The 17,863-nt window shown below is 43.8% G+C and overlaps 2 protein-coding genes across 4 annotated transcripts in view; both read left to right on the top strand.

Annotated features, from left to right (window-relative positions):
• The window catches only part of Slc35d2 (solute carrier family 35 member D2), a 35,351-nt gene extending 31,121 nt beyond the window's left edge, over positions 1–4,230 (top strand). Inside the window, exons 10-12 of one of the 3 annotated variants that reach the window (XM_031359215.1) lie at positions 1,882–1,960; positions 2,834–2,916; positions 3,566–4,230. In XM_031359215.1, coding sequence (XP_031215075.1) covers positions 1,882–1,960; positions 2,834–2,916; positions 3,566–3,626 — 223 coding nt within the window. In that variant the 3' untranslated portion in view covers positions 3,627–4,230. Of the gene's footprint in view, positions 1–1,881; positions 1,961–2,833; positions 2,917–3,523 lie in introns of all 3 variants that reach the window. The other 2 variants (XM_031359214.1, XM_031359216.1) reach the window with 2 other exon arrangements.
• An 8,616-nt stretch (positions 4,231–12,846) lies between these two features.
• Hsd17b3 (hydroxysteroid 17-beta dehydrogenase 3) overlaps positions 12,847–17,863 on the top strand; it is a 29,475-nt gene continuing 24,458 nt past the window's right edge. The window contains exons 1-2 of the mRNA XM_031358512.1: positions 12,847–13,056; positions 14,741–14,787. Of these exons, the coding sequence (XP_031214372.1) occupies positions 12,915–13,056; positions 14,741–14,787 (189 nt within the window). The 5' untranslated portion in view covers positions 12,847–12,914. The remainder of the gene's footprint in view (positions 13,057–14,740; positions 14,788–17,863) is intronic.

The raw sequence follows: 17,863 nt of genomic DNA, 5'->3' as shown, positions 1-17,863 counted from the left end.
GCCCTTGCTAAATCTGACTAGAGCCTGTCCTTCCTGTGATCCTGGTTGTGTCAGAACTCCTCAGAGTCCTGTGATTCTGGGATCCTGTGATCCTGTGCTTACTAGAGCACCTGGGAGTGGAGCGTCCTCTGGGTGTTGTGGGACTGGCTTTGGAGTCTGCACCCAAGGTTTGTTCAGGGCACCGGCCCAGACAGACCTGAAGGAACCAGTGCCACTGGGCTGGTGGAATTCCTGTGTGCCTGGGTCCCGCAAGTTCCAGCCGCTCCCAGTGTTGGGACAGATGTTGTGTCCTTCTCACCTCTGATCCAGGGCATGTTAGAGTGCCTGGGAGTGGATCTTCCTCTGGGTGTTGTGGGACTGGCTGCAGAGTTTGCACCCAAGGTCTGTTCAGGGCATCTAGCACTGGACTGGCAGAGTTCCTGTGTGCCTGGGTCCCGCTGGTCCCAGTTACTCTCTTTTTTTTTTTTTTTTTTTTAAATATGTGTGCTCAAGAGCTAAACACTAGTTCTCAGCCTTGTCTAGCAAACACTTAGCTTAGCCCCACTTAAAAATAATTTTTATATTCTCCCTCTCCGAGGACATCTAGTGGGCATATTGAGAAGTTCAGCCTCTCTATCTTCAAACCCTGTGTTAGGGTTCATTTCCAGAAACTCCAGTTTGTTAGCCAGGATCCCCTCCTCTAGCTTAGCACAGCTGACAAGTAACTGTCCCGCTTTCCTATAATTCTGGCAGGTGGTACTGAGACCTTGGGGTCCTAGTTACTGAATCTGCAGGCAGGCTAAGGTGTTTTTCAGCATGGCCTGACTAGAACCTGGGTTTGGGATTTTTCAGCAGATATAAAAAAAGAGTATCCATGCTTGTCCTTGTGGAAGGCTGAGCTTTAAGTTTGGAAGCCACAGGATGCAACCTGGCTTGAGGTGTCCTCGGCTCTACAGGTGTATGCTGGGTACCCTGAGCTCTTCCTGGTTAGGTGGTCTGAGCCAGCTCCTCAGATCACCAAGGTCAGGCAGAGCTGCACAGTGACAGGAACATGGGGCTGAGCTTTAGAAGCTTATGCCTGGATAATATTATTAATTGAGTTCATTAAAATTAGAACAATTGAAGGCACACGTGCACACATATGTGTTTGGGACCTGGGTGGTCTCATGTGACCTAGGCTGGCCTTGATGCAGCCGAGGCTACCCCTTAACGCTCCTGCCTCCAGTCCTGTAAGCCCAGTACCGAGATAATGAAGGGCAAATAGTACCATGGGGGTCCTAGAAACAGACTTTTCTGAAGTGCCCAAGCTCAGTGTCTAAATCCTAATACCTCATTTACAAAACTAGTAACATTTCTACAAAAACAAGGACACTTGGTTGGCCTAGTGGTGTGTGCATGCCTATAATCCAAGCTCTTGGAAAGCACTGGCAAGTGTTTCTCTGAATTCAAGGCCAGTCTTGTCTATGCATGAGTTCCAGGCCAGCCAAGACTATGTTGAAAGATCCACCCTCAAACAAATCTCAAAACAAACAGACCTCGAAGTAAAACAAAAAATGGAGTAGGTTACCAAAAACAAAGACAAAAGACTCCCCAACAAAACAGAAGCCTCGTAAAAATAGAAAGGGAGTAACCGAGAGGAGGGCGGCCCGCAGCAGGAACCAGATATGACCAAATAACGCTGCCTACACGTATGAAGATGTGGAGATAATATCTGCTGATAAAAATCCTTTTCTTCCCCTCCCTTTGTGGACACACCATGAGAAATGCAGGAGGTTTGGCTTATGCACAGCTGAACCCCCCTCCTCCCCGTAAGAAGCCCAAGGACGAATGTCTAGATCCGAGTTCTAGAACAAGACACCCAGAACAGGCCAGTGCTCACGCTGTCTGTCCTCCTGCCCTCAGGTTTCTTCTGATGTACTCCACAGCTCTTTGCAGTTATTACAACTCAGCTCTGACCACGGCGGTGGTTGGAGCGATCAAGGTAAGTGATGGAGCCTTGTGTCCCACCTGTGTTTGTTATTTTAAAATTGGAGGCAGGTGAGGAAAAAACAAGTAACAACTGGAAAGAAAAATCAAATATCTGTGATCACTTCATTATCTGGGATTTGTTTTGCTGGGAAAACCTGTCCACTAAGAAGACAAATCCCTTCTGAATGTTTTTGGTACTTTTTCTCTATGATAAAGCAATGAACTTGGACTGGTAGGTTGGGGCAAAGGTGTTTGTGTATGCCTGTGTGCATCTGAGGACACAACTCTTGAACAGAGAGTGGTGGTGGTCTGAATTCTCGTCCACACTGTTTTTCTCGTCACATAAGCTCCTAAAGCGAGTGAGCAAACCTTCCCTGCTCCACCCAGTGGCTTCCTCAAATGGCTTGCACAGAGTTCTCCTTAGAACTTAGCTGCCTGCCCTGTTCAGGTCGGGGGTGATAGGATTAAAATTTCCTGCGCCAGTGAGGATAGAAAGATGAGAGCAGAGGCACGGGGATTTCTGAGTTCGAGGCCAGCCTGGTCTACAAGAGTGAGTTCCAGGACAGCCAGGGCTACACAGAGAAACCCTGTCTCAAAAAACAAAAAACAAAAAACAAAAAACAAAAAAAACCAAAAAAAAAATGAGAGCAGCTAGCAAGTAAATTACAGCTGTACTCCCCCACCTCTTGCCTGGAATTCGGGGAGGGTGAACAGTGCAGTTTTCGGTAACTACATTTTAGTTGACTTTATTTATAAAACTATATGTAATTAGGTATTCCATGCAAGCCTCTGTGTAAAGTAACCCAACGTCTGGCCTGAGGTGTCACGTATCTGCATTTCCCCTGAAGTTCCTTACCTTTCAGTGATGAGCCCCCTCTCTTTGCAGAATGTATCGGTTGCCTACATTGGGATGTTGGTTGGTGGAGACTACATTTTCTCCCTCTTAAACTTTATAGGGTTAAATATTTGGTAAGTGAGACTTTTTAAATGAACTCACAGCAAGTAAGGGATTTAACATGGTTGCTCGGTATATAATAAGCAAAAGAGCAAAGAGAAACGGTCTTCCTATTTGCCTCGCTCAGGATAAAAACAGGGCCATGTGCATGCCAGGCGAGCAAGCGCTCGGCCTCCAAGCTGCATCTGCTGCTCCGGGTCTGCTGTATCTGTGGCCTTCATTTTTCACATGGTCTCTGGGGACATGTGTCATAAAGGATCTCAGGGCTAAGGTTTAAATTCAGTTCACACATCTTCCTTTCGTCATGAGGATCTCATTACCTGTAGCCTTTTGAAGGGCTGTGTCCTGGGGGTGCTGTTGGTGCTTTTGAACACATTTTTGTGTTCTAGGCATGGGTGTTATTTGTAGAATCATTACATGTTACTTTATCTAATAAAAATTGAGCACTCGCTTTCTTTTCCTGTTTCCAAACATGTGCAGAGAAGAAATTTCTCAATCTGCCAACCTGTGAGGAAAAAAACCCCAGAGATCTTAGTAGTTGTGTTCAAATCAAGCTGACTGAATTATATTATATTGCATTAACAGTACCTGTGGGATCCCCCCCCCCCCATTTCTCTTCAGCATGGCAGGTGGTTTAAGATACTCCTTTTTAACACTAAGCAGCCAGTTGAAACCTAAACAACCTGTGGATGAAGAAAGCATCCCTCTGGATCTGAAGAACTAGACTGAAGATGGAGTTGCAGGCCTAGGCTGGAAAAAGCAGCCAGAGCAGGAGTGGGCAGCCCAGAGGCCTCACACACAAGGCAGTCACCTGTTTGGTCAGAGCACAAAAAGAACTTCCTGCGAAATACAAAGCAAGCTACCTCACACGTCACTGCACGATGAGCCATGAGGAACCCACAGCTCACACTACAAAACCTTCCCAACTAAGCGAATTTGCTCCAAGTCAGCCATGGGGCCCTCACTATGTGCTGAGGAAGATGCTTCAAGGCAATGCTTATCAGCATTGTGGCCCTTTTTTGTTTGTTTGTTTTTTTGAGACAGGGTTTCTCTGTGTAGCCCTGGCTGTCCTGGAACTCACTCTGTAGACCAGGCTGGCCTCGAACTCAGAAAATCCACCTGCCTCTGCCTCCCAAGTGCTGGGATTAAAGGCGTGTGCCACCACCGCCTTGTGGCCTTAATTTTAAATGCCTCAGCCAAGGAAAAGGAGGGAAAACTTTTTGTCAGGGAAACATCTCGTTGTCTTTGTAACAGTTGGTCAGTTTTGATTTGAGCTATGTTTTTTTCCAAGTCATCACAGTGAAATAAAGTCATTTCTATATATGCCGCACGGTGTGGTATTGCAGTCTGGTAGAACATATAAAGTCAGCTATTCAGTGTCTAAGAATGTTCCTGGGGCTGAGGTGGGTAGAGAGCTGATGTACTCAGGAGGCAATAAGTTTGATCTCTTGCACTCATATGAAATCCAGGCATGGAGCATGTCAGTAACTTCAGCCCTGGGTAACAGAGGCAGGCACATCCTGAGACTCTGGTCAGCCTTACATGGTAAGCATCAAGTTCAGTGAGAGACACTGTCTCAAAACATAGGGTGGAAAGTGACTGAGGAAGACACTTATCACTAGCCTCTCTGGTCTCCACATACACATGTACTCACATGTGCGCACGCACACATGTGCGCACATGACCACACATACATACATGTGTACATGCACATTACTGGTCTCCACATGCACATGAACACACATGTGCACACATGCATACACGTGTACATGCACATTACTGCACACATGCGTGCACACACGTGTGTGCACATGCTAACACATACATACATACACGTGTACATGCACATTACTGGTCTCCACATTCACATGAACACACATGTGCACACATGCCCACACATACATACACGTGTACATGCACATTACTGTACACATGCATGCACACACGTGTGTGCACATGCTAACACATACATACATACATGTGTACATGCACACTACTGCACCTTGTAGGAACAATAAGATACCCTTTTAAGGACAAGTGTTGAAAAAACTTGGCCAAAATCAAAAAGTCATCAGTTTATCTCCACAGTCTTAGACATTTGAATGCGTGGTCCTGGTTGGGTGGCCTTGCTGGAGAAAGTGTGTTACTGGGGTGGGCTTTGAGGTTTGCTCTCTGAGCTTCCTGTTTGTGGTTTGACGAGCTCTCAGATGGTACTGCCACCATGTCTGCTGCCTGATGCCCAGATTTCTGCCACACTGACCTCTCCGGAACTGTAGGCCTGAATAAACTCTATAAATTGACCTGGCCATGGTTTTTATTCTTTGTTTGTGTTTATCACAGCAACAGAGAAGTAGCTAATACAAGTGGCTCGTCTGTCTTGTTCTGCCCAGCTCCCTCCAGGTTTGTTCAGGGATTTTGAAAGTTAGATGTACGTGACAAGTACTTACAGAGTTGTCTCCTCAGCCCTGCCAACAACAGCTGGGCCTAGAGAAGCAGAGCCAGAGGGAGCAGCAACTGAAGGAAGATGTTCCCAGCCACATGATACAAGTACAAGTGTGTGTGTGTGTGTGTGTGTGTGTGTGTGTGTGAGAGAGAGAGAGAGAGAGAGAGAGAGAGAGAAAATACACCATGGCACCATGACTGTGACAGTTAGAAGACAACTCTATGGAGTTTTAGCTTTCAAGTTCTTTCACTTTTCTGTAGGGTCTAGGGATTGAACTTGGCTCAAGTGCCTCTTCCCACTGCCCTCTTGTCAGGCCAATGACAGTCTCACTGTGTAGTCTGGATCTATTGGTATGATAAAACACCCTGATAAAAGCAACTTAGTGGTGAAGAGCTTTGTTTTGGCTTACAGGTCTAGGGTACAGTCCACTCTGAGGAGATGGTCATGTGTCCATAGCCATGCAGCAGAGAGCGATGGATGGAGGTGTATGGCTTGCTTTTTCCTTTTTTACAAAATCTGGTACCATATTCAGAGTGTGTCTTCCCATCTCAGTTAAGTTAATCTATATGGTCCCTCACAGGCATGGTCTCCCAGTTGATTCTAGATCTTGCCAAGCTGACAACGTTAATGGTCACAATATCCTGTTTCCCTTATTTGCACACCTGATGATGGATCCTAGGGATGTTTCTATCTCCAGGCTTTTGTGGATGATGCCACTGTAAATATAGAAGTACACATATAACTTCAACACTGAACTCAATCACAGCACTCGGGAGGTTGAGGCCAGTGTGGGCTGTGGTGAGTTCAAGGCCAGCCTGGGCTGCCTAGCAACACCCTGTCTCAAAAAGTAGAATACCCTGCTTTCAATTATTTTGGATTTATACATAGTGGTAGAATTCTGATCTTATTCATTTTTCAAGATAGGGTTTCTCTGTGTAGCCCTGGCTGTCCTGGAACTCACTGTAAAGACCAGGTTGGCCTTGAACTCTGAGATCTGCCTGCCTCTACCTTCTGTGTCTTGGGATTAAAAGTGTGTGTCAACATTCCCAGCTCTAGTTTTAATTTATTGAGGACCTGATACATTGTACTTTTTTCATAGCTACTGTCACCTCATCTTTCACAACATACATTTAAATTTTTTTTTTTTATTAGTAACCATCTTTTTATAGAGTTTTGGCTTAGACCTATATTTCCCTAATTCATGAATTTTTCCTCATGTGCTCATTGACCATTTGGGTATCTTTGTCACATACATGTTCATGTGTCTGCATGTAGATACCACAGCTTGATTTCTGGTGTCTTTGTCAGTCATTTTCCTTTGTCTGTTTTAAGCCTGAAGCTCCCCATTTTGGCTAGATAGCTGGCCAATGAACCATTAGGATCTTCCTGTCTTTGCACACCTAGTGATGAGATTACAGATCCAGGTTCTTCATTCTTGTGTGGCAAGCATTTTACCATGGGCATCTCTCCAGGGCTATTGTATATATGCTTTAGAGAAATACCTAGTCCATTTATTTATTTGTTTGTTTGTTTGTTTATTTATTTTCTTCTCCCCCTCCCTTTCCCCATCTCCTTCCTCTCTCCGCTCTCTCACTACCATCTCTCCCTCTCCCTCCTCTTTCTCTTCTCCTTTTTCCTTCTCTTCTTCAGGTGTGTGTATGTAGTTACGTGCATACGGATACAGCTGCCTGGGAAGGTCAGAGGTGTCAGTCTCATACAGACAGCAGTGAGCCACCTGACATGGGTGCTGAGAATCAAACTTGGGTCCTCTACAAGAGCAGTATGTACTTTTTTTTTTCTTTTAGATTTATTTATTTCATGTATGTGAGCACACTGTTGCTGTCTTCAGACACACCAGAAGAGGGTATTGGACCCCCGTTATAGATGGTTGTGAGCCACCATATGTTTGCTGGGAATTGAACTCAGGACCTCTTAATCTCTGAGCCATCTCTCCAGCCCCAATATGTACTCTTAACTACCGAGCCATCTCTCTAACCTCCCTCCATCTTTCTCTTCTTCCTTCCTTCCTTTCTCTCTCTCTCTCTTTTTCTTTCTTTCTTTCTTTCTTTCTTTCTTTCTTTGAGAGAGAGTCTCCCTATCTAGTCCTGGCTGGCTTGAAACTCCCTATGTAGACCAGGATGGCCTCAAACTCACAGAGATCTGTTTGCCTCAAACTTCCGAATACTGAGATTAAAGGCATGTACCACCAGGCCTGACTCTTCATTTCTTAATAATGTTGCCTCTTTCATTACTACTACATTCTAGAGTATTTTGTTTGTTTTTGAGACAAGGTCTCCTGTCAAAGATGATTGAATTTATGATCCTCCTGGTTCCACCACTCAAGCTCTGGATTAGCTATGTGCTGCTATGCCTGTCTTATGTGACCATCAAATCTAGGTCTCATGTCTGTTAGTTGGGCACTCTTCCAACTGAATAAACAAACACTCTTTACTTTTTAAGAGTCTAGCATGTGACATTGGGGGCTTCCAAACAAACTATTGTTAGAACAAGCTTTAGTATCTCTTCTGAAATCCTGAGACCAGAAATCACTCACTCAGAGAAGTGAAAAACAGTTTTGGCTGTCTTTCAAAGTTGTTTTTCCTTCTCTCGAAGACTTCTCTTCCTCTTCTACATTTGACCAGCAGAGGGCACCCTAAGAGCAGCTTTTGTATCTGGGTGGACAGTAAGTAGTCCTTTTCACTCTAGAAAGGTGCATAGCAAATGGACTCTCCAATCAGGGTTCTGAATTATGGTAGGGAGAGGGGTGTTGGGTGCATGAGGTGGTAGTAACTAAGGGCAACTTCAGTTGAGGAATTGCCTCTATTGGACTGACCTATGGACACTTCCAGGAAGCACGTTCTTAGCTTTGGGTGAAGATACTTGCTCTACAAATCCGATGAACTGAGTTTGATCCTCAGAATCTGTGGTGGAAGGAGCAAACTGGATTCTGAAAGCTGTCCTCTGACCTCAACATTAGTTCCACAGACACTTGGGCTCCTTCATTTGGTTATCAGATTATATTGAAAGAGTGGTCCCCAGCGAATCGGGATTTCCCTGGGAATCACAGGTTGGGGAAGGAAAAAGCTGAAGCCGGGCACCAGCCACCAAGGAATTTGTCTCCCAGGAAGAGATTTCAAGCATATATAAGATGAGAACCAACTAGCCCTGGGCAAACTCTCTGAGACATTATTCTGAGCGCTGGACAGAGTGGTGGGCTCACACACTAGTTAGACCACCTTGTAGGATAGACTAGAGCCCAGACAATGATGGGTCAAGGATAGGCAGGACCATTACTTAACCAGGACTTCTTACTTATGTGTAACCCTTGTTCTTTATTTAAGAGTAAATCTGCTGGGACAGAGGTCGGCTCGTGAACAGTCTGGGAATGAAGGGGCTTTAAGGACTCCCAGCCTGGCCCTACTTCTCTGTTTCTTTCTCCAGTTCTCACCCAATGTGTAAATAGAGTGTGATCAGTTTAGTCTCACACTCCTGCCCTTACGTTTTCCCTGCCATGACGAACCGTATCCCCTTTGGAACTGTAAGCCAGAACAAATCCTTTCTTCTCTTGATTTCCTTTTGTCGGGGAATTTTATCACAGTACCAGAGAAGTAGCTAATACACCGTTCGTGTGAGTTGTGTCATTTCAAATATTTCAGATGTCCATAAAAAGAAAAGAGTCCTGTCTTAGTAAAGGTTTCTATTGCTGTGATGAAACATTATGGCCAAAGGCATTTGGGGAAGAAAGGGATTATTTAGCTTACACTTCCACATCACTGTTCAGCATCAAAGGAAGCCAGGATAAGAACACAGAAAGGACAGGAACCTGGAGGCAGGAGCTGATGTACAGGCCATGGAGGAATGCTGCTTACTGGCTTGCTCCCCAAGGCTTGCTCAACCTGCTTTCTTGTAGAACCTTTCTTGTAGACCACCAACTTAGGGGTGGCCCCACCTACAATGGGCTGGGTCCTCCCCCATCAATAACTAATTAAGAAAATGCCTTACGAGCCTGCCTGCAGCCTGGTCGTTTGAAGACATTTTCTTGATGGAGGCTCCCTCCTCTCAGATGTCTTTAGCTTATGTCAAGGTGATGTAAAACTACCCAGGACAAATTCCAAAGAGCTCTTCAAAGGAACTGACACTGCTTGAAACAATTTGAAAGAAACACTCAGGGACACTCTTGAAAGTTGTGCTTATTTTTATTTAGAACAACAAGCCAGGTCATAGGCCTTTAGCTTTACAAGGAGAACCAGAGAAAATACAGCGAAGAAAAGGTCTCATTTTTGTTTGTTTGTTTATTTGTGTTTTTTTTAAAGATTTATTTATTTATTTTATGTATTTGAGTACACTGTAGCTGTACAGATGGTTGTGAGCCACCATGTGGTTGCTAAGAATTGAACTCAGGACTTCTACTTGCTCCGGTCCTGCTCTCACTCCAGCCCAAAGATTGATTTATTTTTATATGTAAGTACACTGTAGCTGTCTTCAGACGCACCAGAAGAGGGCATCAGATCTCATTATAGATGTTTGTGAGCCACCATGTGGTTGCTGGGAACTGAACTCAGGACCTTTGGAAGAACAGTCAGTGCTCTTAACTGCTGAGCCATCTCTCCAGCTCCAAGAAGAGGTCTTTTAATGTCTGAACAAATTGGTCTCGGTCAGAAATTAAATGATTCAAGCCAACAAGCATAGCACAATCATAAAGTGGGGCAGTCACCTGGAAACTGGAGCTCAACGGGGCATTTTATACCAAAAGACACAGAACGCTTGCAGCAAAAACCAGGAGCTTTGTGTGGTACGGACACCTCTAATCCCAGCTGTTCCAGAGGCTAGAAGAATGACACGGAATATCAGCAAATCAGTTCTTTGAACAGATAAAATTGGCAAACTCTAAGCAAAAGAGAGGAGACCCTACAATTTAAAATTAGACAAAAAATAGATATCACTAAAACCCAGAGGATTATTGAGATTTTATATTCTGATGAATTATAAAACCTAGAAAAAAGTGAACAAAATTTTAGACACATGCTATATCATCTACAGGGTCGAACCAAGAGAGTATAAGCAACTCAAAAATGATAGTGAGCGATGAGACTGGAGGAGTAATAGTCTCCTGATAAAGAACATCAAAGTACTAGGTGGACTTAGTGCTGAACTGAACAGTATCTCTAAATGCACACTGGGCTGGAGAAAGGCTCAGCACCCGTAGTGAGATCTGACGCCCTCTTCTGGTGCGTCTAAAGACAGCTACAGTGTACTTATTTATAATAATAAATAAGTCTTTGGGCCTGAGGGAGCAGGGACTGAGCGAGTGGGTCTACCAGAGTGATTGGGCCGACTGGAGCGAGCAGAGGTCCTAAAGTCAACTCCCAACAACTAGATGAAGGCTCACAACTATATGTACAGCTACAGTGTGTACTCATATACATAAAATAAACAAATCCTTTAAAAAAAAATAAATACACACCGTCCCACAAAACTGGAAGGGAAGGAATGCTTCTAAACTCATGGCAAGAAGCTAGCTCTACTCAGATGCCAAAACTGGGTGGTGATACCACACAAGAGCACGTTACAGACATCTGCTGAACACAGATGCAAAAATCCTCAGCAAGTGACAGATTAAGATGATAAAATCCCAGGAGCAAGGGGCTCTCACTCCAGGGGTGCTGAGAGAAGTCAGTGGGTACAATGGATTAATGTAATACAGCATAGTAGTGGAATGGAGACGAATTGCATGATCATCTCAATGAATATAGAAATGCTTTTGACAAAATTCAACATCCTTCATGGCTAAAAACCATAATTAGGAGCAGCAGGATCAGACCTCCACACGATGACACCTGACGGTGAAAAACCAGTAGTGAATATTATACCAAATGGGGAAAAGCAGAAAGGATTTTTTTCTAAACCAGAGGCAAGAAAGGATGTCCATTCGGCCTACTAATCAGTGGTCACAATAAGGCCCTGAGTATGTTCTCGCATCTTGTTCCTTCTTTGCTTTCTTTTTCTTCCCCCAGACAGTCTCAAGTAGCCCAGGCTGTCCTTGAATTCACAATGCAGCCAGTGAGAACCTTGAACTTCTGGTCTTCCTACGTTCATTTTCTTCATGCTGTGATTACAGCCGTGTGCCCCATGCCTGGTTTATGCAGTGCAGAGGATCAAACATAGATTTTTGTGCATGCTAGGTAAATACTCCACCAACAGAGCTACATGTCTAACCCAGGAAAGTATGATCTAAAAGTGAGTTTATCCTTTTTGCTTGACTTTTGGTGGTAATGAGTTCTTGGGTCACCATTTTGGCAACAGTAAGTTCCTTGAAAACTTTGAGTTTCTAGTACAGCTTCCTACGTGGACATATATGTAAATCAGGAATAGTACCAGAAATAGCTGGTACAGTTAAGGAGCTAAATTTTAAATTAAGTTATATTAAATTTAAATATAACCATATATAGAGTTGATGGCTACTATGTTGGTTACTTCAATGTCTTTTCTACTTCTTGTCTAGGAGTATCATATGCAGTTTAGTATTTAACAGCTGATAATCAATTTATGAAAATGATTAGCTCAGATATTTGCAATGGTGACATTAATCTCAAAATTTTGGCCCAGCAACCATGGAGGAAATCCACCCACACCCCCTCATATGTTCCTCCTGTTCTCTATCAAATTCATGGCCTCTTTTTTCATTAATTGTTATTGCATTGTTACTTTGTGTGTGTGTGTGTGTGTGTGTGTGTGTGTGTGTGTGTGTGTGTGTGTGTGTGTATATATATATATATATATATGTATACATATATTTCTAAATATAACCTGCTTAGTCTGTATAATGTTTTTGGATTGTATGTTTTCAGGGATGACCATTTGGTATTAGATAATCAGTTGGTGTGCTCTTCCCTGGGAAAGAGTACTTGTTCGTTGCTTGTAGTTAGTACTTGTTAGTTGCTTGTGTAGGGTTGAGGCCTAGTGGACTATCCCAGGTCTACTTTGGCAATGCCTACTGGTGTTGTCCTTGTTTGGTCCGTCATGCTGGTGAGACTTTATGATATAACTTTTGACATTAGTAAGAAAAGACTCTTTCCAAGTGGCCAGTGTTTTCCTCTGAACACTGCCTTCCCTCGGGACTGCAGGACTTCCCACTGGCTCCATCACCTCCCACATCCCCACCATTCTGGGCATCAGGCTTTTAATGCTGAGACCTCCTTTGGAGATCAAGTCATAAGACCAAGTCTTTTTGGAGACTCCAGACCTGAGTATCCCAGAGTGCTACGTTTCCTCTCTCTGGGCTTCACTTTTCTTCAAGTCTACTGTCTCCTTTACCCAGCACCTCCACAGCCACAAAAGTCTAACCATGCTGTAAAGATATTATTAAGAATACTTGATTCAAATGCCTGTGAATCACAAGGTTACATAAAGGAGTTACTCTAATCTAAATGCTCCCGGATACATGGAACCTACCCAGAGCCTCCTGAAAGGAGATCTGGCAGGCTCCCAGGCCGCCTGCCCTGGGAGTTACACAGGGGGCAAGGGCCAGGTCCCAGCAGCATCTCCAGCAAGACAGCTGCAGGGGAGGCCATGGAGAAGCTCTTCATGTCTGTGGGGCTATTTGTGTGCCTCATTTGCCTGGTGAAGTGCATGAGGTTCTCCCAGTATCTTTTTCTGAGGTTCTGCAAGGCTTTTCCAAGGTCTTTCCTGCGATCAATGGGACAATGGGCAGGTAAGAGGATTCTCTGAATCTTATTTTCTTATTCTTATGTCTCAGAATGTCTCTGTGACTTCACACAACATGAAATGGTATGGCTAGACAGCATGTGTGGAATTAGAACTATCTGAAGAATCCAGGTATGGATCAGGAGATGGGGAGAGGGATTACCCCTCAGGTTTCACTCATGTATCTGTTACTTTGCTAGATTTATTTCTTTTTAGAGTTTTCCTGATAATACCAGTAATGAATTAGGCAGAAATACTGAGTTCTCATCTACAGATTTCCAGATTTCTAAACTCTTGGCTGGTATACTTACATTTTATTAAAGGGAGTTTCAAAAAAATTGAAATCTAAATGTTCATTTTTTATATGCATTCTGTGCCTCTATTCACTAAACTTGACAACTTTGTCAACTTTTTCATGGATTTATTTTTAATGACCATATGAGAATTGCTTAGTATGAACCCATGGCTTTCTAACGGATGCTCCCTACACTTCCACTGTATGTGCACACATGTACATATGTGTACATCAGTAGATGGTATTGACACATGTGTTTGCTGCCTTTATTAAACTTACTAAGCCACTGAGCTTGTGTGTTCTGGGATCGGAATACCCTACCGGGAACAATCAAATGCCCATGTGGCTGTGCAACCAGAACTTTGCACAGCCACTGCCCACTTAGCCCTTCTAAGAGCACTCCAAAAAGAGCAGTTAAAATGTAGTCAGAAACTCTGTGGCTTCAAAGTAAAAAGTGTAATCTTAGCTTGTGTGAGAGTTAAGAATGGATAACATTATTATGAGCATATATGTGATGTCTTCAGGCACAGACAAACCAGGGGAGGAATAGATTTCAAATAGAGGACAAGAAACTCCAGGAACAAGGCTGGAAAGTACCCAAAGAAAGTATACTGATATTCATGCTCAATAAACTTGAATCTTTTGTTAATTTCTTTTTGATTAAAAAAATAATGGGTTTTTAATGAACATTTTAAAAAATGTGTCCTAAAACAACAACAACAACAAAACAAAAAATCTGTGCCCTTTAACGCTTGGTGCCAAGGTCAGCTGCAGGTAGGTATATTTGTGGTGAATTGTGAACTTGTAATTGTGGTCATCCGTCTCCAGTTTTGTAAATGAAGGGCTTGAAGGCCTATGAGATTGTTAGGTACTCGTAGATAGTGGGATTGGGGGTTAACTATCCAAGGTCCTCAGGTCTCGGCATCTCCTCCCTCCCACATTCCTGTGTCCTCTCTGCTGGGTTCCTATCTTTCACAGGCATCAAGGGCTGCTGACCTTTGGGGTGGTGGAGGGGAGGGACCAGACTTCACTTCTCAGAAGGAACCCTGAGGTGTTCTTAGGGTGAGCACTGAGAAAGAATAAGGCAATAACGGGGTACGTGCTTGCCCTTGAGGTGCTAAGCTTACACTGTCCCAAGCTTTAAGAAGCCTGGATAAAATACTCATTGGTTTAGTGCTTGGCTGCATTTCATAGTGTGTTTTCTAGACTCACAAATCCCTCCAACCCACTCCCACCCCCACCCCAAAGACATCACAGAAAAACCTTTCACTCCAGTGTTCTATCCAGGTTACCAAAGGCTGGAAACGTTGGGATGGAGCAATGTGGCTTTGTGGTATTGAGTATTCTAGATGGAGATGTACAAGAGCCGGTACAAGGTTGTCACTGTTTCTTTCAGTTATCACTGGAGCAGGCGATGGCATCGGGAAAGCCTATTCATTTGAGGTGAGGTGGTTGCTTTTTGTGGTGTGGATTATGGAGGCCAAGTCTTGCCATGTTTCATGGGCTGGCCTCAAATGGATCTCCTGCCTTAGCTTTCTAAGTAGCTGAGACTACAGGTGAGTTCTACCAGCCTAGCTTTGAAGCTACCCTCCAGGCAACGATCCCTCCCCTGACATAAACATCCACCCCACCCAATACTTTCCTGTGTACAAAGGTTATAGACATTCATTTAAGAAGTAAAATATCTTTAGTATGAGAGTAGACTAAAAAAAAAAATCATAATCTCATCCCTTAGACACTTAAAAAAAGGTTTAATTTATATGTGTTTATGTGTGTGTGCTGCTTATGTGCCCAGAAGAGGGCATCAGATCCCTTTGAGCTGGTGTTACAGGTGGCTGTGAGCCACCAATGTGGTGTTAGGGACCAAACTCTGGTCTTCTGGAAAGGCAGCAAGTGCTTATAACCACTGAGCCATCTCTCTAGCCTCTGGATGCTGTCTAGAACAATCTAGCCAGCCAACAAACTAATGACATGTAAAGGTGCCAATGCCTCCATTTAGGCTTTAGGGATTTATGGGGCATTTGGTGTTTTCTGGTTGTAGTTGTACCATAGTGTCTAGATATTTAAATGTACCTTTAAAAATGTAAACCCAGCCTGGCATGGTGGTGTACACCTTAATCCCAGCACTTGGGAGGCAGAGGTAGGAGGATTTCTGGGAGTTCAAGGCCAGTCTGATCTACATAGTGAGTCCCAGAAGACCCAGGGCTACATAGTGAGGCCTTGTCTCAAAATAAGTAAGTAAATAAATAAATTCCTTTTATTTATTCTATACTAATAGGAAACATACTAATTCAAAAATTATTTATGTAGATTAGATATATCAAGTATAGCTTTGTTTCAAAAACACTAGGGAGGCAGAGTAGGGATTCCCCCAGGCAAACTGATTAACTAGACTAGACAGTCAATGAGGTCTAGGTTCAGCAAGAGTTGTTGCTGCAGTCAATAAATTGGAGAATGATTTTTTATTTTTTGTTATTTTTGTTTGTTTGTTTTTCGGGACAGGGTTTCTCTGTATAGCCCTGGGTGTCCTGGAACCAGGTTGGCTTTGAACTTAGAAATCCACCTGCATCTGCCTCCAAGTGCTGAGACTAAAGGCATGCGTCACAATTGCCTGGCAGATTGGAGAATGATTAACAAAGAAACTTCAGGTCTCCACATGCACTTGCAGCCACATGTGTGCTAGGCTAGCCTGCACACACATGTGATCCCATGTGCATTTAAACACTCTCACACATATCACATGTGCACACAGAAAACAGTGTATGAGTCTTGATAAAGAATACTATAAAACTTTAGTGAGAGGAGCCAGTCTCCTAAACAAGGGAGACAGATATTCAGAACTTGCCAACGTTCCCCAAATTCCTTTCAAATCTCATGTTATACACATCATTGCTTTTTAAAAAGTTATACTTAGTTGTTAGCATATTCTTATATCAAAAATATTGTCTTTAGTTTTATTTATGTTTTTCATATATATTTATTTGTGTGTGTGTGTGTGTGTGTGTGTGTGTATCTGTCTGTCTGTCTGTCTATGTGTACGTACCGTGGTATGCATGTAGAGGTCAAAGGACAACTGCAGAGTCCATTTTCTCCTCCATCACAGTGGTTCTGCAGATTGAACTCAGGTCATCAAACTTGGTGGCAAGTGGCACTACTCACTGAGCCATCTGTCCAGCCCCCCCAAACTATTATCTTTTTTTTTTTTCCTCGAGACAGGGTTTCTCTGTATAGCCCTGGCTGTCCTGGAACTTACTCTGTAGACCAGGCTGGCCTCAAACTCAGAGATCTACCTGCCTCTGCCTCCCAAGTGCTGGGATTAAAGGTGTGTGCCACCACTGCCCGGCTCCAAAGTATTATCTTTAAGAGACCATGTAATATTCTCTCAAATGAAGGCCTGTGTTATTAATATATATTAACATCCCCATACCACCTCACACTGTACACACACACCACACCACCACACCCACAACACACACACATACATACACCCTATCATACACATACACACTCCACCCCATCCCACACTATCCCATACCACATGCATACACATCCATAACACACCAAACACACACCTGCATAGATACACATACACACCCCATACTACTCCACACACCAAGACACCCCCCACATACTCACAACACATCAAACATATACCCACACAGACATACATGCACATCCCGCACTACACCATACATGCACATAGATATACACACTCCTCCCTACCTCCATCACACACCCCATGCCATTTTACACACACACACACACACACACACACACACACACACACCTCTCCCTACCCCCACCCCCATACCAAACCACATCACACCACACTCATGTATATACAGTAACTATAATAAAAAACGTTTACTCAGAATAATATCTCTCTCACTGCTATGACTTGGAGCTTGATTCCCCCTAAAGACACATTTATATCCAGTGGTGCTACTGGGAGGTCATAGAACCTTGGGTAGACCTAGAAGGGAATGGGGCTTTTGAGATGTGTCTGTAACTCCCAGCTGCCCTAAAGTGAGTAGCTTTCCCCTAAGTTTGCTCCCCACAGGTCTATAACAAAGGGGTCCTTGGCCACTGCTTGGGACTCCTGTAACCTTGGGCCAAAGTGAACCTTGAAGCCTTTTAAGTTGTTTAAAAGGCTCAGGTACTCTGTCACAGTGACAGAAAACGGACGCATTTTGTACATTGATTTCCTACTTCAGACCAGAGTTCTGCAAAGGTCCATATAACTCACCATCTATGGCCTTCCCTCTGAGCTCTGTGTGTTGCTGAGCTACCTGGATTCATTCAGATACCTCAGATCTATGCTAACCTGACTGACTTAGAGATCCCAAGTCAATGCTGCCTGAGCTGTTCATTCTTTTACCATCGTATAAAGCAAGGGTCAGGAGTCAGGGGCTGGGGGCTGGATGGGGAAGTCAGTGCTCGCCCTGACTGGATCTGCTGCCGTCATCTGGCAGATGAAGTGATACGTCACCCCTGGGCTTCCGAGTCACTGCCAGCACCA

The sequence above is a fragment of the Mastomys coucha genome, unplaced genomic scaffold (assembly GCF_008632895.1).
Source record: "Mastomys coucha isolate ucsf_1 unplaced genomic scaffold, UCSF_Mcou_1 pScaffold7, whole genome shotgun sequence".
NCBI lineage: Eukaryota > Metazoa > Chordata > Mammalia > Rodentia > Muridae > Mastomys > Mastomys coucha.
The sequence above is the reverse complement of the archived record's forward strand: the minus strand, read 5'-3'. Positions and strand labels throughout refer to the sequence as shown.